Below are 22459 nucleotides of genomic sequence, written 5' to 3' on the forward strand. Positions count from 1 at the left end.
AGTTTTAGCCTTTGTCTCCTTATTTATGAGTCAACTTTGGAGAATATTCAGCTATTGAGTGAAAGGTGACAAAGTAACATCTGTGCCTTAGAGCTAGGCAAAGATCATAATCAAAACTCCTCCACTGTAGAGTGTGAATTTAACTAGACCAGCTACATAAATACAATGAGCAAATTCAAAGGCTGAGTATTCTACTCTCCTGACCCCCCCCCCGCCAAAATATTTCTTCCATGTGCAAAGCACAAATTGAAATTGGAATGGAATAGTTTTAACTTGTTTGAATGATGCTACTCTAGTGATTATTTTTTTTAAAAGCTTGAACCCCATCCAAGGTAAAGCAGCCTGCTTGAATAGCACCCCATCAACCATCTTAAATGTTCATTCCCACCACCACTGGTGCACAGTGTTTGCATTGTATATCATTTATCAAATGGAGTTTAGTTATTCACCTCTGCTGCTCTGATGGCACCTCCCAAGCCCACAGCTTTCAAGACCATGGACAAGGCAGTAGGTACATGTAACACCACTAATCTCCAGGTTCCCCTCTCTCTCACCATCCTATCTCAAAATTTATTAGTCCTTCATTGTTGCTGAGTTTATATCCTTGAACTCCCTCCCCAATAGCCGAGGAAATGATTACCTTGGTTAAAAGCACAGCAGAGGTTGAAGAAGATGGCTTATCACCACTTAAAGGCAGCCAGGGAAAAGCAGTAAATATTGATCCCATCGCTGACTGCAGATTCTGAAAATCAAGTTAATAAAAATGGCAAATTTGAAACATTGTTTCAATCTTACTAAATTACTTAAGCAATTGACAGTATTTGGTGATTACTTTTGTAAAACGTGTTTTCAGACTGATTTATTGGTTATTGCATTAATAACATGTTCAGGCTTTAAGAAATTGATGGTTTTATCATCATTTCTACTTGATGATCAAGATTTGAAATGACTACTAAAATTATAAATATTTCATTTCCTGAGAATTAAAAAAAAATTAATGTTATATGGGGCATTTAATGTCATTGATACAGAATAAAACATCAGTTTGTCTCAATATTATGTTTGCTATTGCAGTAGTTTTATATCACTCCATTGGTTGCCATTTAAGAATTTTTCAGGCTTCTCACAGCATGCTACTCCATCTAGTGGTTTGACTAGAAATTGAACACTTCTGGCAAAGAGGCATCATTGCCCTTGCATTCAGGAAGTGTTGGGGCTGGTTATGAACACTACTGCACATTTGAACCCACGATAAAACTAAATTTGAATTTGTTTATTGCAGATTTCTGTCATGCTAGAAAGCCAAGTCATAGTTCTTCCAGAAAAATATAAATCAGAATATGGCTAGGGCTGTGCTTCCAATTTAAAGGACAAGTAAAAATCCATTTAGTTATTTGGCTAAGAATGTTAAACAATTTGCATCCTTGGCTTTCAGATGCCTATTTTCTTGCACCTTGAAGATCTCACGAATTTTTTTAAACCAACTTTTTTTCTTTGAAATGTATCCCCTAAATTTTAGTTTCCTTTTAATTATCTATGCCTCTGTAAAATGATAATGCTTCCTTTTGAAGTAAGGCTTTTTTTTTGACATTATTATATGCATCTGGAGCAAAATCAATAATAGAATTGTCTTAGAATCCTTATACTGCTGCATCACTTGAAGAAATTTAGCCCATTAAATTTACAATATTTGCAAGCAAGCTTTGAGAAATCAACCTACATGAGCTATTATCTCTGGTATGATCTGTATCTTTTTTTAAACACATGAGATTGAGATGAGTTGTCGCTTAAAAAAAAATACAGGTTTTCACTTCTTTAGACAGTTTGTTGCATGATGAATGGATAACAACCTCAAGTTCCAGATTAGACATTTTTTGAATTTGTCTTTGACTTTCTATATTGCTTTCCTTGATTTCTTCACCCATCTTGCTCTGAGAATTGGATAGTAAAGTTCTCATGTTTTCCCTCTATGAGAAATGCCTGCAAAATACTTAAAGCTGCAGTGGGGAAAGAACAGGATGATTTGTACTTGTGTAAAATTGGTTCTAATTGAAAACTCAAATAAAATTACTTCTACAGTAAAATAATTATCTCCATCTTCTGAACAGCATGACTAAATAGGTATCATCTATAGATTATGCTAACACTTGCTCAGCTGACTTTGATATACCTTCCAGACTCTTGACCTGAAGGTCAAGACTGGTAGGCATAATTGTCACTGGAATTTGCTCCCTAGCAGCATGAATGGCTATCTACATCAGATTAGGATCAATGCAGAATGCTAGTTAACTTTTGTCAGTGATGACCCGATCCCACAAACAATAAGAGAACTTAACACAAAGGAACGTCTTCCATATTTAAAATGAGTCAAAGAAAGTGTTAATATTTGTTTATATATATCTGACCCACGAAGAATATCCATTTTGTGAAAACATTTTTTCTTCATTGTAGCTTGATTATGCAGATGATGCAACAGAACGACGTCGTGTTATGGAAGTGGAGAAACAGGATACTGAAGAACTTCGGCAAAAGTATAAGGTAATAACACAAAGTACACTGCAGATGCTGTGGTCAAATCAACACATACAAACAAGCTGGATGAACTCAGCAGGTCGGGCAGCATCCGTTGAAATGAACAGTCAATGTTTTGGGCCCAGACCCTTTGTCAGGACTGAAGGAGGAGGAGGCAGGGGCCCCATAAAGAAGGTGGGGGGAGAGAGGGTGGAAAAGACAGACAGACATACTTTATTGATCCCGAGGGAAATTGGGTTTCGTTACAGTCGCACCAACCAAGAATAGTGTAGAAATATAGTAATATAAAACCATAAATAATTAAATAATAATAGGTAAATTATGCCAAGTGGAAATAAGTCCAGGACCAGCCTATTGGCTCAGGGTGTCTGACATTCCGAGGGAGGAGTTGTAAAGTTTGATGGCCACAGGCAGGAATGACTTCCTATGACGCTCAGTGTTACATCTCGGTGGAATGAGTCTCTGGCTGAATGTACTCCTGTGCCTAACCAGTACATTATGGAGTGGATGGGAGTCATTGTCCAAGATGGCATGCAACTTGGACAGCATCCTCTTTTCAGACACCCAGACAGAGAGTCCAGTTCCACCCCCACAGCATCACTGGCCTTACGAATTAGTTTGTTGGTTCTGTTGGTGTCTGCTACCCTCAGCCTGCTGCCCCAGCACACAACAGCAAACAATCAGACCAACCATAGCGGTAGAGGAGGCCAAACTCAGGTTGGAGGAACAACACCTCATCTACCGTCTGGGTAATCTCCAGCCCCTTGGTATGAACATCGAATTCTCCAACTTCCAGTAATTCCCTCCCTCTCCCTTCCCCCATCCCACTTTCACTCTGTCTCCTCTTCTAGCTGCCTATCACCTCTCTCATGATTCTGCCTCTTTTTCTACCCATAGTGCTTTCCCCTAAGATTTCTTCTTCACCGCTCCTGCCTTTCCCCTCCCCCACCCCTTGATCTTTCCTCTGATTGGTTTTCCACCCTCCACCCACCTTCTTTATGGGGCCCCTGCCCCCTCCTCCTCCAGACCTGACGAAGGATCTGGGCCTGAAGCGACTGCTTCTTTCAGTGGATGCTGCCCGACCTGTTGAGTTCATCCAGCTTGTTTGTACATGTTGATAAGGTAATAACAAATCTTTAAGGATACTCTGATGTGTGAATGCTGTATCTTACCATTAATCTTAGTTTAAAATCAATTGTTGTAACAATTGGTATAACTCGGTATATCAAACAGATGTTTGATGCAGTAAGTCCCAAATTGTATGACTGAGAGTTTGTCCTTTCCACGTGTTCTCAATGTTATAACTAACTTACCATGAATGTTGCTCTCATCTTGTATTCTGGATTTAATTTAATATATCATTATCAACTGGAAATGCTACAAATTAATTTTCCAAGATTAGACATATTAGACTAGCTGGAATCAGCTAATATCATTGTTATTGTCTTGGGTTTATACTCATAAAGAATTTTAAGCCTGTGACAAACAAAATTATAAAAGTTGAAAAGTAGCACTATACATTCTGTTTTTTGGACTGAGCAACTGGGGACAATAGGAATTCATAATGTTGAACTTAATGCCTTTCAATAACCAATTTAGAAGTTTTTGGAAAAGTATTTTATAGTCCAGAGGCATTGTTTGTAATTCATTGTTGGGCCGTGGGTTTCAATGGCAAAACTAGCGTTTAATTCTTATTCCTGCTTGTCATGAACAATTGCTGCAAGGTTTAGAAATCTAGGAGTATCTCATGTTGATGGAGGAATGTCAATGATCTGCCTGTAGGGTTGGTGTACAACCTGAGTGGGTGTCATGAGGTGGCAGTAGAACTTCATGCCTACTCCTATTGTCTTAATTATTGCAAATTGTGGATTTTGGAATCATTTCTTTCTTCCTGTAGAGCAAACTTCAAGCTTTCTGAACTCATTTGAGGTATTATAGGATTGCTTTAATTGGTTTCCATGCCTCTGGATTTTGGAGAGAAAAATAAACCAAGGATTCTAATCTTGATTTTGTCCAGCCGGAATTGATCATGCAAATTGTTTAATGACGAATGACTCCTGGACCTCTGGTTTCTTCTTCCTGTAGTCAATAATCCTGTAGTCAGCTCTTTGGTTATGCTGACATTGAGTGAGATGTGGTTGTTCTGGCACAATTCAGCAAGAATTTCAGTCTCCCTTCTATGCGCTGATTCGTCACTACCTTTGAGTTGGCCAACAACAGTGGTGTCATCAGCAAACTTAAACATGGTTTTGGAACAGTACTTAGGATCTCAATCTTCAGTGTAAAGCAAGTAGAGCAAGGGCCAAGCAACAGCCTTGTGGTGCACCTGTGCTGATAGAGATTGTGGAGGAGGTGTTGCCAATTTGAACTGACTAGGGTCTGCATCTGAGTAAATCATGGATCCAATTGCGCAAGGAGGTATTGCGGCCTTGATCTTGGGACTTACTGATTAGTTTTGAGGGGATGGTGGTATTGAATGCAGAGCTATAGTCAATGAAGAACATTCTGATTTGTGCATCTTCATTGTCTGGATGTTCCAAGGTTGAGTGAAGAGCCAATGAAATGGCATCTACTTTGACCTGTTGTGACTCTTGGCAAATTGAAGTGGATCCAAGTCGCTCTTCAGGCAGGAGTTAATGTGTTTCTTCACTAACCTCTCAAAGTCCTTCATAGTGGATGTAAGTGGTGCTAGATGATAGTCATTGAGGCAGATTACCATGTTCTTCTTGGGCGCCCATATAATTGAGCCTTCCAAAAGCGGGTGAGTATCTCAGGCTGCCAAAGCTAGAGGTTAAAGATATCAGTGAATATTCCAGCCAGTTGATTAGCACAGGTCTTTAGTGCTTGGCCAGGTACCCATTCTGGACCAGCTGCTTTCTGTGGGCTTAATTTTCTTAAGAATGCTCTCATGTCAGCCTCAAAGACTGAAAATACAGGAACATTGGGAGCTCTGGGAGTTGTGAATGTTCCTCCATGTTTTGACAGAGTGAGTATAAAAGGCGTTGAGCTTGTTTAGTAGTGAAGCCTTGACAGAAATGTCACTTGATTCTACTTTGTAGGAAGTGATAGTTTTCAAGCCCTGCCACAGCTGTCGCATATCCTTCAGTGGTTTGTCTGTTCTGTAATTGCCACTTTGCATGTGAGATGACTTTCCAGAGGTCGTACCTGGACCTCTTCAATTTAATAGGTCACCAGACCTGAAAACCACTGTTCTAGTTCTCAGCAGGTTATAGATCTCGGTTCATCCAGGGCTTAAGGTTGGGGAAGACTGGATGATATTGTGGGGACACCCTCGCCCATGAATGTCTTGACACCCATGGCTTATTCATTCAGATCCAGGCTTCTTGAACACTGCCCAGTTTGCTGACTCAAAGCAATCCTGTAGCTGCTCCTCTGTCTCCTGTGACCACCTGGACTTGCTCTTCACCTCTGCCTGTATGCAGGCAGGAGCAAGGCAACCAGATGATTTAGATTTTCTGAAATGAAGTCTGACAAGACTGGAGTGTTTGATTGCTCAAGAGCATAGCAGGGATAGGATCTATGCAGGGCATGGCAGGGCCCTGATTATTTTTCAATGGTGGGACATGGGAGTATAGATGCATGGTTTGCTGAAAGCACCCACACTGCCAGACCTTCGGCACTAGGGAGGATGCTGTGTTCAGCATGGACCAGTTGGGTTGAATGACCTATTCAAATGCTGCTGGAGAGATTCACGAAAATGGTGCCTGTATTGTAGGACTTTAGTAATGGGAAGAGATTGGATATAACAGAATATTACAGCACATACTGGCCCTTTGGCTCATGTTGTCCCAATTTTTAACCTACTCCAAGAACAATCTAACCCCCTTCCCTCCCACATAATCCTTTCTTTCATTCATGTGCTATCTAAGAGTATTCTGAATGTCACTAATGGATTTGCCTCTGCCATCAACTCTGGCAAGGTGTTCCATGCACTTACCACTCCTGTGTTTTTTTAAAAAACTACGTTTGACATCCCCCTCTACTTTCCTCCAGTCACCTTATAAGTATGTCCTTGTTTAGCCATTACCATCCTGGGAAAAGGGTGCTGGCTGTCAGCTCTCTCCATGCCTAGAGGTCTTGTAAACCCCTGTCAAGTTTCCTCCCTTGCTCAAAAGGGAAAAGCCCTAATTCGCTCTTTCTTCATACAGCATTCTCTTCTCCACTCTTGAAAGCTTCCATATCTTTCCTATAATGAGGTGACCAGAATTGAACGCAGTACTCTATGATCTAACATGAGTTTTGTAGAGCTACAATATTACCTTGCGACTCTTGAACTCAATCCCTTAACTAATGAAGGCCAAAAATCTGTACACTTTATCCACCCTATCACCTTGCACACCAATTTAGAGGTATCTGTGTTCTTTGTACTCTGCCATCAAGACTATCCAAAGTGTATCAAGGATGTGTACCTTAATGAGTACATTATATTAAAGAATAAATAGAATCAATAAATGCATCAATTGAGTGATGCCTGCATGTGGAATACCCAGTGATCCTCATATTGATCACTAGATGCTCCACAATGTGTTTCCATTTCCATTCTTGCTATTCATCAGTGTGTCTCTCTTAACTATTGTCATTTAGCTGTTCACTAGTCCATGGTACTGCAACCCATTGAGTCCCATTGTAAAAGTAATATCTTGTACTCTTGTACTGTTTGCTGTCCTGTTCTTTGCATAAAAAGCTAGAATGGAGATTAATAGAAGGATGCTCTTTTTTAAACACAAGCCTGTCTTGGGTATATTTTAATTTTACCATTAGGTGGTGCTGCATATTCTCTGTACTCAAATGTACAACGGTTAAGTTTCTTTTCAAAAATAAGTTATAGTATCTTTTTTTTTTAACCAAACTAGTAAGATGTTACTACCTCTCAGACTTGAATAACTGCTTGATTAATGGAAGTCGTATGCATCATTAGATTTATTCTAATATTTTTAAATGAAAACAAATTGCATCGAGTGATTGTTTATACTAGTTGTTACACTTCGCTCAAGATCCTGATAGGCTCATTCTTTCTTCTTGTTCTTGCCCCACTGAACTTTGCCTCTGTCCTTTTCCATTCCCTTCCCCTTATGGTAGGCTCATTAAGAAAGCTTGCAGAGACGAGACTGAGGGAAACTTGGCTGTGTGGATTTAGAATTGGCTTGCCTACAGAGGGCACAATAAATGGAGCGTATTGTGCTTGAAGGTCTGTGACCAGTGGTGTATCACAAGGATCTATTTTGGGACCTCTGCTCTTTGTGATTTTTATAAATGACTTAGATGAGGAAGTGTAAGGGTGGGCTAGTAAGTTTACAGATGACACAAAGGTTGGTGGTTTTTCTGGAAAGTATAGAAGGTTGTAGCTTCCAATGGGAAGTTGACAGGGTTGAGAATTGGCAGATGGAGTTCGATTCAGAAAAGTAGCAAATGATACACTTTGGGAGGTCGAACTTCAAGGTAGAGTGCAAAGTTAAAGGCAGGATTCTTGGTAGTGTGGACCATGGATCCTTCAAAGTTGCTGTGCAAATTAATTTTGTGGTTAAGAAGGCATATGGTGTGTAGGCCATTGTTAGTTAGGGGATTAAGTTCAAGAGTCGCGAGGTAATGTTATAACTATATAAAACTGGTCAGACCACACTTGAAGTATTGTGTTCAGCTGTGGTCACCCCATCATAGGTAAAATGTAGAAACTGTAGAGAGGATGCATAGAACCATAGAAGACTACAGCACAGTACAGGCCCTTCAGCCCTCCATGTTGTGACGACCCATATAATCCTTTTTTAAAAAGTACTAAACCCACACTACCCCATAACCCTCTATTTTTCTTTCATCCATGTGCCTGTCCAAGAGGCTCTTAAATACCCCTAATGTTTTAGCCTCTACCACCATCCCTGGCAAGTCATTCCAGGCACTCACCACCCTCTGTGTTTTAAAAAAAAACTTACCCCTGATGTCTCCCCTAAACTTCCCTCCCTTAATTTTGTACGTATGCCCTCTGGTGTTTGCTATTGGTGCCCTGGAAAACAGGTACTGACTATCCACCCTATCTATGCCTCTCATAATCTTGTAGACCTCTATCAAGTCCCCTCTCATTCTTCTACACTCCAAAGAGAAATGTCCCAGCTCTGCTAACCTTGCTTCATATGACTTGCTCTCCAAACCAGGCAATATCCTGGTAAATCTCCTCTGCACCCTCTCCATAGCTTCAACATCCTTCCTATAATGAGGTGACCAGAATTGAACACAATACTCTAAGTGCGGTCTCACCAGAGATTTGTAGAGTTGCAACATGACCTCTCTACTCTTGAACTCAATTCCCCTGTTAATGAAGCCTAGCATCCAATAGGCCGCCTTAACTATCCTATCAACCTGTGCAGCGACCTTGAGGGATGTATGGATTTGAACCCCAAGGTCCCTTTGTTCAACCACACTCTTAAGTAACTAACCATTAATCCTGTGCTCAGTCTTCTGGTTTGTCCTTCCAAAATGCATCACCTCACACTTGTCCGGATTGAACTCCATCTGCCATTTTTCTGCCCAAGTCTGCAGCCTGTCTATATCCACTTGTAACCTTCGACAACCTGCAACTCCATCCATAACTCCTCCAATCTTTGTGTCATCTGCAAACTTACTCACCCATCCTTCTGCCTTTAAATCCAGGTCATTTATAAAAGTCACAAATAGCAGGGGTCCCAGGACAGATCCTTGCAGCACTCCACTAGTCATCGACCGCCAGGCAGAATACTTTCCTTCCACAATTACCCTCTGCTTTCGTCCTTTAAGCCAATTTTTTATCCAAGCAGCCAAGGTTCCACTTATCCCATGCCTCATGACTTTCTGCATGAGTCTCTCATGAGGGACCTTGTCAAATGCTTTGCTAAAGTTCATGTAGACCACATCCACTGTCCTACCCTCATCAATTTCTTTTGTTACCTCTTCAAAAAACTCAATCAGGCTTGTGAGGCACAATCTTCCCTTCACAAAGCCATGTTGACTATCCATGAGTAGACTGTACTACTCCAAATGCTTGTAGATCCTATCCTTAAAAATCCTTTCCAGTAGTTTGCAGGTCACCGATGTAAGACTCACCGGTCTATAGTTCCCAGGTTTCTCCCTATTACCTTTTTTAAACAAGGGAACTATATTTGCGATTTTCCAGTCCTCCAGCACTTCCCCTGCAGCCAAAGAGGATTCAAAGGTCATAGCTAATGCTCCTGCGATCTCTTCTCTCAATTCCCACAACAACCTGGGGTGTATCATATCCGGCACTGGGGATTTATCAATCTTGATGTTTTTAAGAAGATCCAGCACTACTACTTCCATAATTTCCACATTGCATCTAACATATGCTTCCTTTTTCCTCTTGATGAGTTGCCTCACGTGTTTCGTCAGCCACGGTTCCCTTTTCCTACCATTCTGAACCCAGCTTAAGTGGTCCCTAAACTTCTCCCACATTACTTCTGTGCTTTCTGCCTCATCCCTTCAAAGTTAGCCCTTCCCCAGTTAAGCACTTTACCATTTCATCTGATTTTATCCCTTTCCATAGCTATGCTGAAGCTAAGGGAGTTGTGGTCACTCTCACCAAAATGCTCCCCCACTAAGAGGTCTGTCACCTGACCAGGTTCATTACCCAGAACTAGATCCAGTATAGCCTCTCCTGTCATTGGCCGGTCCACATACTGTCAGGAATCCTTTTTGATCACACCTGACAAATTCAGCCCCATCTATCCCCCTTGCACTCAGGAGGTGGCAGTCAATATGAGGGAAGTTGAAATCACCCATAACTACTACCCTGTATTTCCTGCACCATTCTAAAATCTGCCTACTTATCTGCTCCTCGGTGTCCCGAGGGCTATTTGGGGGCCTATAGACTACTCCCAGCACAGTGATTGATCCCTTCCTATTTCTGACTTCCACCCACACCTACTCAGTGGACACTCCCTCTGCAGCGTCCTCCCTTTCTATAGCCGTGGTACTATCCCTGACCAGCAATGCCACTCTCCTCCCCCCCACCCCACCTCTACCTCCCATCCTATTCCTTTTAGAACACCTGAACCCCAGGACCTGCATCATCCAATCTGCCCTTCCTCCAACCAAGTTTCAGTAACGGCCACAACATCGTAGTTCCACGTACTAATCCATGCTCTAAGTTCATCCTCTTTGTTCCTAATACTCCTAACATTGAAATAGACACATTTCAACCCCTTTAATTGGCTACAATTATGTTTTGTCCCCTGCCTGTCCTTCTTCATCAACTCAGAACTCTTAGCATCATGCCCTTGTCGTTCTATCTTAATCCCCGCACTCACATTCTGATTCTCACCCCCCCTGCCAAACTAGTTTAAACGGTCCCTAAGCTCTACCAAACCTGCCCGCCAGGATATTGGTCTCCCTAGGATTCAAGTGCAACCTGTCCTTTTTGTACAGGTCACACCTGCCCCAAAAGAGGTCCCAATGATCCAGAAATCTGAATCTCTGCCCCCTGCTCCAATCCCTCAGCCACGCATTTATCCTCCACCTCATTCTATTCCTATTCTCACTGTTGCGTGGCACAGGCAGTAATCCTGAGATTACTACCTTTGAGGTCCTGCTTTTCAACTTCCTTCCTAACTCCCTGTAGTCTTCTTTCAGGACCTCTTCCCTTTTCCTGCCTATGTCATTGGTACCGATATGTACCACGACCTCTGGCTGTTCTCCCTCCCACCGCAGGATATCTTGGACGCGATCAGAAACATCCTGGACCCTGGCACCTGGGAGGCAAACTACCATCTGAGTTTCTTTCCTGCGTCCACAGAATCGCCTGTCTGACCCCCTGACTATAGAGTCCCCTATCACTGCTGCCTTCCTCTTCCTTTCCCTACCCTTCTGAGCCACAGGGCCAGACTCTGTGCCGGAGGCATGGCCACTGTCGCTTCCCCCAGGTAGGCTGTTCTCTCACACCCACCCCCCCCCCCCCCCCCCCCCAACAGTACTCAAACAGGAGTACTTATTGTCAAGGAGTACAGCCACAGGGGTATTCTCTAGTACCTGACTCTTCCCCTTCCCTCTCCTGACTGTGACCCACTTGTCTGTCCCCCATGGCCCCGGAGTGACCACCTGTCTGTACTCCTCTCTCTCACCTCCTCACTCTCCCTGACCAGACGAAGGTGATCGAGCTGCAGCTCCAGTTCCCTAACATGGTCCCTTAGGAGTTGTATCTTGATGCACCGGGTGCAGATGTGGCCTTCCGGGATGCTGGGAGACTCCAGGACCTCCCACATCTGACACCACCCACAGAAAACTGGCCTTACACACATACTACCTCCTTTTGCAATCAACAACTGCCTCACCTCGTCCTGTTACCGCCAAAGCCCTTTCACTGTGCTGCCTCTCACTCTGCTGCCCGCTCCCAATGCTGCCTGCTGAATGTGGCTGCCTTTTTAAACTGTTCACGCTCAACTGGCTGACGTTACGCGCCTACGCAGTCTGGCCTCTCTCTTCCCCCGTGAACTCAAAATGTCTTCCTGCTGGAAATCCTTAGGTGCTGTCCTGCTGCCTTCTTGTTCCGAATCAAAAACTTCTGCAGTTTCCTTGCCCTTTTTAAACTGTTCACGCTCAACTGGCTGACGTCACGTGCCTGCGCAGTCTGGCCTCTCTCTTCCCCCGAGAACTCAAAATGTCTTCCTGCTGGAAATCCTTAGGTGCTGTCCTGCTGCCTTCTTGTTCCGAATCAAAAACTTCTGCAGTTTCCTTGCCCTTTTTAAACTGTTCACGCTCAACTGGCTGACGTCACGTGCCTGCGCAGTCTGGCCTCTCTCTTCCCCCGAGAACTCAAAATGTCTTCCTGCTGGAAATCCTTAGGTGCTGTCCCGCTGCCTTCTTGTTCTGAATCAAAAAGAAAAGATTTACTAGGATGATGCCTCGATTGGAGAACATGTCTTTTGAGAAAAGGTTGAATGAGCTACAGCTTTTCTCTTTGGAATGAAGGAGAATTAGAAGAGACTTGATAGAAGTGTATAAGATAAGAGGCATAGAGTGGACAGCCAACACCCTTTTCTCAGGATGGCATTGTGGGCGCCATGGTAATGTAGTGGTTAGTACGATGCTGTTACAGCTTGGGGCATTGGAGTTTAGATAGATAGATAGATACTTTATTCATCCCCATGGGGAAATTCAACTTTTTTTCCAATGTCCCATACATTTGTTGTAGCAAAACTAATTACATACAATACTTAACTCAGTAAAAAAATATGATATGCATCTAAATCACCATCTCAAAAAGCATTAATAATAGCTTTTAAAAAGTTCTTAAGTCCTGGCGGTAGAATTGTAAAGCCTAATGGCATTGGGGAGTATTGACCTCTTCATCCTGTCTGAGGAGCATTGCATCGATAGTAACCTGTCACTGAAACTGCTTCTCTGTCTCTGGATGGTGCTATGTAGAGGATGTTCAGAGTTATCCATAATTGACCGTAGCCTACTCAGCGCCCTTCGCTCAGCTACCGATGTTAAACTCTCCAGTACTTTGCCCACGACAGAGCCCGCCTTCCTTACCAGCTTATTAAGACGTGAGGCGTCCCTCTTCTTAATGCTTCCTCCCCAACACGCCACCACAAAGAAGAGGGCGCTCTCCACAACTGACCTATAGAACATCTTCAGCATCTCACTACAGACATTGAATGACGCCAACCTTCTTAGGAAGTACATTCGACTCTGTGCCTTCCTGCACAAGGCATCTGTGTTGGCAGTCCAGTCAAGCTTCTCGTCTAACTGTACTCCCAGATACTTGTAGGTCTTAACCTGCTCCACACATTCTCCATTAATGATCACTGGCTCCATATGAGGCCTAGATCTCCTAAAGTCCACCACCATCTCCTTGGTCTTGGTGATATTGAGACGCAGGTAGTTTGAGTTGCACCATATCACAAAGTCCTGTATCAGTTTCCTATACTCCTCCTCCTGTCCATTCCTGACACACCCCACTATGGCCGTGTCATCAGCGAACTTCTGCACATGGCAGGACTCTGAGTTATATTGGAAGTCTGATGTGTACAGGGTGAACAGGACCGGAGAGAGTACGGTTCCCTGCGGCGCCCCTGTGCTGCTGACCACCGTGTCAGACCTACAGTCTCCCAACCGCACATACTGAGGTCTATCTGTCAAGTAGTCCACTATCCAATCCACCATGTGAGAGTCTACTCCCATCTCCGTTAGTTTGTGCCTTAAGATCTTGGGCTGGATGGTGTTAAAGGCACTAGAGAAGTTTGGAGTTCAATTTCGATATGGACAAGAAGGATGCTTATGTGAGAATGCTGTTCTTGGACTACAATTCAGCATTCAACACCATAGTTCCATCCAGACTCAACAAGAAGCTCAGAGACCTTGTCCTTGACCCTGCCTTGTGCGGCTGGATCCTGGACTTCCTGTCAGGTAACCAGCAGTTTGTAAGAGTGGGCTCTACCCCTCTTACTTTCAATACAGGAGCCCCTCAGGGCTGCATACTGAGTCCCCTCCTTTACTCCCTGTATACCCATTACTGTGTCACCACCCACATCTCTAATTTGCTAATTACATTTGCCGATGGCCTTACCTCAAACAGTAATGAGGTGGCCTACAGGGAGGAAGTCATCTCTGACACAGTGGTGTCAAGAAAACAACCTCTCCCTCAATGTCACAAAAACAAAGGAGCTGGTTGTGGATTATAGGAGGAATGGAGCCGGGCTAACCCCTATTGACATCAATGGATCTGGGGTTGAGAGGGTGAACAGCTTTAAGTTCCTCAGCATCCACATCACTGAGAACATCACATGGTCTGTACACACTAGCTGTTTGGTGAAAAACGCACAACAGCGCTGCTTTCACCTCAAACAGTTGAGTACTTTCTACAGGGGCACAATTGAGAGCATCCTGACTGGCTGCATCACTGCCTGGAATGGGAACTGTACCTCCCTTAATCGCAGGATTCTGTAGAGAGTGGTGCAGACAGCCCAGCACATCTGTAGATGTGAACTTCCCATGATTCAGGACATTTACAGAAACAGTTGTGTAAAAAGGGCCCGAAGGATAATTAGGGACCCGAGTCACCCCATCCACAATCTATTCCAGCTGCTACGATCGGGAAACCGTACAGCAGCATAAAAGCCAGGACCAAGTCCGGGACAGCTTCTTCCACCAGGTCATCAGACTGATGAACTCACGCTGACACAACTGTATTTCTATGTTATATTGACTGTTCTATTTATTATAAATTACTATGATTGCATATTTAGACAGAGATGTAACGTAAAGATTTTTGCTTCTCATGTATGTGAAGGATGTAAGAAGTAGTCAATTCAATTCAATGTCATCTACAAGGAGTCTGTGTGCCCTCCCCGTGGTATACATGGGGTTTCCTCCCACAATACAGGTAGGCTAATTGATCATTATAAATTGACCTGTGATTAGGTTAGGGTTAAAATCGGGATTGCCGGCTAATTGTGGCTGGAAGGGCCGTAAGGGCATTCTCCGTGCTGTATTGCTAAATAAATAAAATAAAATAAAAGGACATTTTTAAGGGGATTAGAGGAAAGTATGGTGGGGAGGAGGTATCAGAAGCAGGTTTTTTTCCCCACAAAGTGGTAAGTGCATTGCTGGGGTGGTGGTAGAGGTAAATACATAGGGACATTTAAGAGACTCCTCGATCGGCACATGGAAGGGTTTGTGGGAGGGAAGGGTTAAACTGATCTTGGTCGGTTAAAAGGTTGGTACAGCATCATGGGCCAAAGGTCCTATATGGTGCTGCACTGTTCTATGTTCCCTCCTTGCATTCCATTTTGACGATTTCTGATTCCTTAGACCTCACCACCTCATCATTATGGATGTCCAGTCTTTATACATTTACATTCCTCTATCAAGGTCTCAAAGCCCTTAACTTGTTTTTACCCTGAAGAACTTCACTTTTTAATTCCTCTCACTTCCAACAATTCTAAGGCTATGTCCACATTAGACCGGATAAATCCGTAACCGAAGCTTTTTCTCTTCGTTTTGACCCTCTGTCCACACTGAAACGGTGTTTTCCTCCCCCGAAAACTGAGCTTTTCTAAAACGCCCTCCAGAGTGTATAAATCTGATTGGGCAGAGCAGTGTGGACGGGGTAACCGGAGATTTTTTTAAAAACGCTGTCATGATGTGCTGGAACAGATGTTGGCGGCAGCGCGGCATTTCATTGTTTTCTTGAACGCAACCTCACACACAACCTAACCATTTCAGAACAGACGGCAACGAGACTGAAGCCAGAAGAGTTAGAAATGTACTCACCAAATACTTTAACCCATAACTTACTGAATAAATAAGTATACTCACTTTTCTCTGTTTTCTGTCCTTGCTCATATGATAGATAGATAGATACTTTATTCATCCCCATGGGGAAATTCAACATTTTTTCCAATGTCCCATACACTTGTTTTAGCAAAACTAATTACATAAAATTACTCAGTAAAAATATGATATGCATCTAAATCACTCTCTCAAAAAGCATTAATAATAGCTTTTAAAAAGTTCTTAAGTAGTTTACTTAGATACATTAAATACAATCAACCCCGGCACTTTAACATATCTTACTCCTGGCGGTTGAATTGTAAAGCCTAATGGCATTGGGGAGTATTGACCTCTTCATCCTGTCTGAGGAGCATTGCATCGATAGCAACCTGTCGCTGAAACTGCTTCTCTGTCTCTGGATGGTGCTATGTAGAGGATGTTCAGGGTTTTCCATAATTGACCGTAGCCTACTCAGCGCCCTTCGCTCAGCTGCCGGTGTTATACTCTCCAGTACTTTGCCCACGACAGAGCCCGCCTTCCTTACCAGCTTATTAAGACGTGAGGCGTCCCTCTTCTTAATGCTTCCTCCCCAACACGCCACCACGAAGAAGAGGGCGCTCTCCACAACTGACCTATAGAACATCTTCAGCATCTCACTACAGACATTGAATGACGCCAACCTTCTAAGGAAGTACAGTCGACTCTGTGCCTTCCTGCACAAGGCATCTGTGTTGGCAGTCCAGTCTAGCTTCTCGTCTAACTGTACTCCCAGATACTTGTAGGTCTTAACCTGCTCCACACATTCTCCATTAATGATCACAGGCTCCATATGAGGCCTAGGTCTCCTAAAGTCCACCACCATCTCCTTGGTCTTGGTGATATTGAGACGCAGGTAGTTTGAGTTGCACCATATCACAAAGTCCTGTATCAGTTTCCTATACTCCTCCTCCTGTCCATTCCTGACACACCCCACTATGGCCGTGTCGTCAGCGAACTTCTGCACATGGCAGGACTCTGAGTTATATTGGAAGTCTGATGTGTACAGGGTGAACAGGACCGGAGAGAGCACGGTCCCCTGCGGCGCTCCTGTGCTGCTGACCACCGTGTCAGACCTACAGTCTCCCAACCGCACATACTGAGGTCTCTCAGTCAAGTAGTCCACTATCCAATCCACCATGTGAGAGTCTACTCCCATCTCCATTAGTTTGTGCCTTAAGATCTTGGGCTGGATGGTGTTAAAGGCACTAGAGAAGTCCAGGAATGTAATCCTCACAGCACCACTGACCCCATCTAGGTGAGAGAGGGATTTGTGCAGCAAATACGTGATAGCATCCTCCACTCCCACCTTCTCCTTATACGCAAACTGAAGAGGATCCCGGGCGTGCCTGGTTTGTGGCCTCAGATTCTGTATTATCAGCCGCTCCATGGTCTTCATCACGTGCGACGTCAAGGCAACAGGTCTGAAGTCATTCAACTCCTTTGGTTGTGGTTTCTTCGGTACCGGGACAATACAGGATGTTTTCCACTGTCTGGGTGCTCTTCTCTGCTCCAGGCTCATGTTGAAGATGCGCTGTAGTGGTTCTCCCAGCTCAGTCGCACAGGCCCTCAGTAATCGTGGGGAAACTCCATCCGGTCCCGCCGCCTTGCTGGTACAGATCTTCCTCAGTTGACCTTCCACCTGTGCAGCCGTAATCCTGGGCGTGGGCAAGGTCTCCTGTGAGTGGCTATTTTCCTGTGAGGGAAGTAAGCCTGGTGTGGAGTTCTGCGGTGAGGATGAGATTGTGCTGTCGAACCTATTGAAGAAGTTGTTCAGCTGGTTCGCTTTCTCCACATCTCCACTTATGTTTGCCCCCCGCTTTGCACCGCATCCGGTGATGATCTTCATCCCATCCCACACCTCCTTCATGCTTTTTTTCTGCAGCTTTTGTTCTAGCTTCCTCCTATACTGCTCCTTTGCCCCCCTTATCTGTACTCTGAGTTCCTTCTGAACTCTTTTAAGCTCCAACCGATCACCATCTTTAAAGGCCCTCTTCTTCTGGTTTAGGAGGCCTTTGATGTGACTAGTGATCCAGGGCTTATTATTGGGATAGCAGCGAACAGTTCTAACAGGAACAACGGTTTACCTATTTATGCAACTACTTCTCTGACAATAGATGTGTAACAGCCCACTGTAACATTGTATGGGGAAAAAAACACTGATGCAGACATGTTTTATACCTTTAATGCAACAGAGTTAGTCAGTTTTTCAATGTCTGTTGTCAGCCGGGTCATACTGTCTGCGAACTCCCTGTCGGTTGCCTCCATATGATCCAGTATTTGTGTTTTTTTTTGTTTTAAGTCCTCCTGCGCGAGAGCCAACAGCTGTCTGTCGTTTGGCAATTTCCTTTTAAGTTTTTCTAGTCTGTAACTGCACAAACGTGCACTTACACAGCGAGATTCGACACCAAACATGTCGCTTGTTTTCTGTAGGTGTGTCCTGCGTATGCCCAGTAGGAGAAGATTAGCCCAAATACCAGTTTTAATGTGGAAGGAGGTATTTTCAAAAATGCTTGGTGTGGACACCTATCATTTTTACGTGAAACCAGCATTTTCAAAGTTATCTGGTCTAGTGTGGACGTAGCCTAAGTAGCTATGAACACTGGTTTGGGACATAGCTATGTCTTTTTGTTGGCTCTGCAGGGTAGCTATTGTAAATTTGTTCCGGGTGCTACTCCCCATCTCTTTCTCTGTTCCACAGACAACTGCAATGGTGCTATTTTCTATTCTCATGCAGTGTTCATTTTCTGCTAATTTGCATCTTATTTTCAAATTCACTTGGGACATTTCTGACACTCCCCCCTCCCCCCCCCCTTTTCTCAATCTGTTTCCATCTCTGGAGACAAGCTATTCACTGACATTTACTGTATGACAAAACCCACTGATTTCCACAGCTACCTTGACTACATATCTTCCTATTCTGTGTCCTGTAAAATTATGGCCATCTTTCCTCCATTTTCTTCACTCAGACATGTGCTCTCAAGATGATGTCTTCTGTTCCAGATCATTTGAAATGTTCCTTTTTTCCAGGAAGCATGCCATTTCTGTGCTTGATGTAGCCCTTGTGCATTTTCATCATTTGCCAGGTTTCTGCTCTCACTCCACCTCCCTCCAAACAGAACAGCTATAGCAACACGTACAAACAAGCTGGAGGAACTCAGCAGGTCGGGCAGCATCCGTGGAAACGAGCAGTCAACGTTGTGGGCCCAGAACCTTCGTCAGGACTGAAGAAGGAGGGGGCAGGGGCCCTATAAAGAAAGTGGGGGGAGGGTGGGAAGGAGAAGGCTGGTAGGTGCCAGGTGAAAAACCAGTAAGAGGAAAGATCAAGGGGTGGGGGAGAGGATAGGTAGGAAAGGTGAAGAAGGAATGTACGAGGAAAGCACTATGGTTAGTAGAAGGAGGCAGAACCATGAGGGGAGGAGGAGGCAGAGTGAAACTGGGATGGGGGAAGGGAGAGGGAGGGAATTACCAGAAGTTGGAGAATTAATTGTTCAGCCCTGTCTACTCTTAGTCTGATGCAGGGTCTCAATCCAAAACGTTAGTGGAGTCCTTTCCTTCCCCAGATGTTTCTCAACCTGGGTTCCTCCAGTAGTTTGTTTCTTGATCCGGAATACAGCGTCTGCAGCTTTTTGCATTTCTCTTGTATTCTAGTTACTTTAGACTGGATTTCAGGATATCTTAAATTAACAAATTCATAGAAAAAATACAATACAGGCCCTTCGGCCCACAAAACTGTGCCAAACATGTCCCTACCTTAGAACAACCTAGGCTTTACCCCTTAGCCCCCTATTTTTCTAACCTCCATGTAGTCATCCAGGAGTCTCTTAAGAAAGACCCTATCGTTTCCGCCTCCACCACCGGCAGCCCATTCCATGCACTCACCACTCTGTTTAAAAAAACTTACCCCTCACATCTCTTCTGTACCTAATTCCAAGCACCTTAAAACTGTGCCCTCTCATGCTAGCTATTTCAGCCCTGGGAAAAAGCCTCTGACTATCCACACAACCAATGCCTCTCATCATCTTGTACACCTCTATCAGGTCACCTCTCATCCTCCGTCACTCCAAGGAGAAAAGGCCAAGTTCACTCAACCTATTCTCATAAAGCATGCTCCCCAATCCAAGCAACATCCTTGTAAATCTCCTCTGCACCCTTTCTATGGTTTCCACGTCCTTCCTGTAGTGAGGCGACCAGAACTGAGCACAGTACTCCAAGTGGGGTCTGACCAGGGTCCTATATAACTGCAACATTACCTCTCGGCTCCTAAATTTAATTCCACGATTGATGAAGGCCAATACACCATACGTCTTCTTAACCACAGAGTCAACCTGCTTAGCAGCTTTGAGTGTCCTATGGACTCGGACCCCAAGATCCCTCTGATCCTCCACACTGCCAAGAGTCTTGCCATTAATGCTATATTCTGCCATCATATTTGACCAACCAAAATGAACCACCTCGCACTTATCTGGATTGAATTCCTTCTGCCACTTCATGGTGTTTAAAAACCAAAGATGCAAAACTTAGATTTACTGACCCTAGAGATCAATTCAAGCTTCATTATACATTCTGAAAGATGAGCTTAGTGGTGTTGGTCTAAATATTTAAGTAACGTCTTGCATATAGCAAGTAACTACAGTTGTGCAGTGATTAATGGGAATTTCCACATCAGATGGCACACACTGAGCAATTTACTATTCCTGAAATTGCTGTAGCGGGGTGTTTTGTGCCAAATGACATTATTAAGCTTTTATTCTCACAATCAACATTGCTTAATATTTGTGCTGCAAATTGCTGTAACTATGATCAAATTATCCATGAATATTAATGCTACACATGGGATCTGGTAAACATTGGTCAGCTGACCCATCTTGTCACGAAGTAGATAGACAAATAGTGTCAATGGTAGAGAAGGAAACAAGATAAAATATTGTTAAATGTAGAATTAGAATGAAACTAAATCAAATGAGAATAAACTGAAATAGTAAAGAACTTTTGAACTTCAAAGAAAATATCAGAAGAGGAGGATATTGAAATCCATTTGGGTCATTAAGATGGCGCCGGTATCTGGCGACTCTGCGCGTGCTGTCCCGAACTGCCCTCTACACTTTCCTGTACCCGAGAAACCCTTCTAAACCTCCAATTTGCTACATCTAGCAAGATCAACAACACCCTAGCGAAGTTACTGACCCAGCTGGAGATCATCGATGCGCCAGAATTGCTTCAACTCCAGGCCGCACCTGGACCCGATCATCGAGGCCTTGTCAGGTCCACCACGTTCCCAGAGATCCGCGGCCTGCTACCGTGTCAGAGCGCCTGGAGACGCGGCCCATTCCGACCAGCACCTCTCTGAAGCGGACGACCACACAAAAGTGACGTCAGAGACCTCAAGGTGCCCCAGGTGCTTCCCCGGAGCGACCACCGTAGAACCCCGTTGGTGGCCGTCCACAGCTGCCGGAAGTGAGGCCTCCGCCACCGACCTCGAAAATCGAGCCCGGGGCTCAGCTGGAGTGGAGGCCTCCGCAACCGTGACACAGTTCACGGACTTGTTTCAGCCGGCAGCCCGGGCCCCCGACAGTTGAAAGTGGCAGCGGAGCCTCCCCTGTCACTGTCACCGAGGAAGACGTTAGAAGAGCCTCCCTGAAGATAAACCCAAGGAAGGCGACGGGCCCAGATGGCATCCTGGGTTCTCCGGGCCTGTGCAAGTGAGCTAGCTGGAGTGTTTGCTGACATCTTCAACTGCTCCCTGCTTCAGTCTAAGATCCCCTTGTGTTTTAAGAAGGCAACAATAATCCAGGTGCTGAAGAAAGGCAAGGTGGCATGCCTGAATGACTATCGACCTGTGGCTCTGACATCAATTGCTATGAAGTGCTTCCAGCGATTGGTTATGGCACACATCAACCATAACCTACCGGTCAACCTCGACGTTTTGCAATTCGCCAACCGGAGCAACAGGTCAATGGCAGATGCCATCTCTCTGGCACTATATTCCTCCTTAGACCACCTGGAGCATAAAGACGCATATGTAAGGCTCCTTTTTATTGACTACAGCTCTGCCTTTAATACCATCATTCCAAATAAACTGATTCCTAAGCTCCGGAACCTGGGTCTTAGCACTCAGATCTGCAGCTGGATCTTCAACTTCATCACAGACAGGACCCAGGCTGTAAAAATAGGGGACAAGCTCTCCTCTACAATCACTGAGCACCGGTGCCCCACAAGGCTGTGTACTCAGCCCCCGCTGTACTCACTGTATACCCATAATTGGGTAGCCAAGTTTCCATCGAACTCAATATATAAGTTTGCTGATGACACCACAATTGTAGGCCATATCTTGGGTAATGATGAGTGAGTACAGAGAGGAAATTAAGAACCTGGTGGCATGGTACGAAGACAATAACTTATCCCTCAATGTCAGCAAGACAAAGGAATTGGTTGTTGACTTCAGAAGGAGTAGCAGACCACACAACCCCATCTACATCGGTGGTGCGCAGGTGGAACAGGTCAAAAGCTTTAAGTTCCTCTGGGTGAATATCACAAATGACCTGACTTGGTCTAACCAAGCAGAGTCCACTGCCAAGAAGGCCCACCAGCACCTTTACTTCCTGAGAAAGCT

General features: G+C 44.3%; 1 protein-coding gene across 11 annotated transcripts in view; it reads left to right on the forward strand.

Annotated features, from left to right (window-relative positions):
* The window catches only part of gpatch8 (G patch domain containing 8), a 125677-nt gene that overhangs the window by 47209 nt on the left and 56009 nt on the right, over positions 1 to 22459 (forward strand). For all 11 annotated transcript variants that reach the window (XM_073070648.1, XM_073070651.1, XM_073070652.1 and 8 more), the window contains one exon: positions 2452 to 2538. In XM_073070648.1, the coding sequence (XP_072926749.1) occupies positions 2452 to 2538 (87 nt within the window). The remainder of the gene's footprint in view (positions 1 to 2451; positions 2539 to 22459) is intronic.

The sequence above is a fragment of the Hemitrygon akajei genome, chromosome 18 (assembly GCF_048418815.1).
Source record: "Hemitrygon akajei chromosome 18, sHemAka1.3, whole genome shotgun sequence".
Classification (NCBI taxonomy): domain Eukaryota; kingdom Metazoa; phylum Chordata; class Chondrichthyes; order Myliobatiformes; family Dasyatidae; genus Hemitrygon; species Hemitrygon akajei.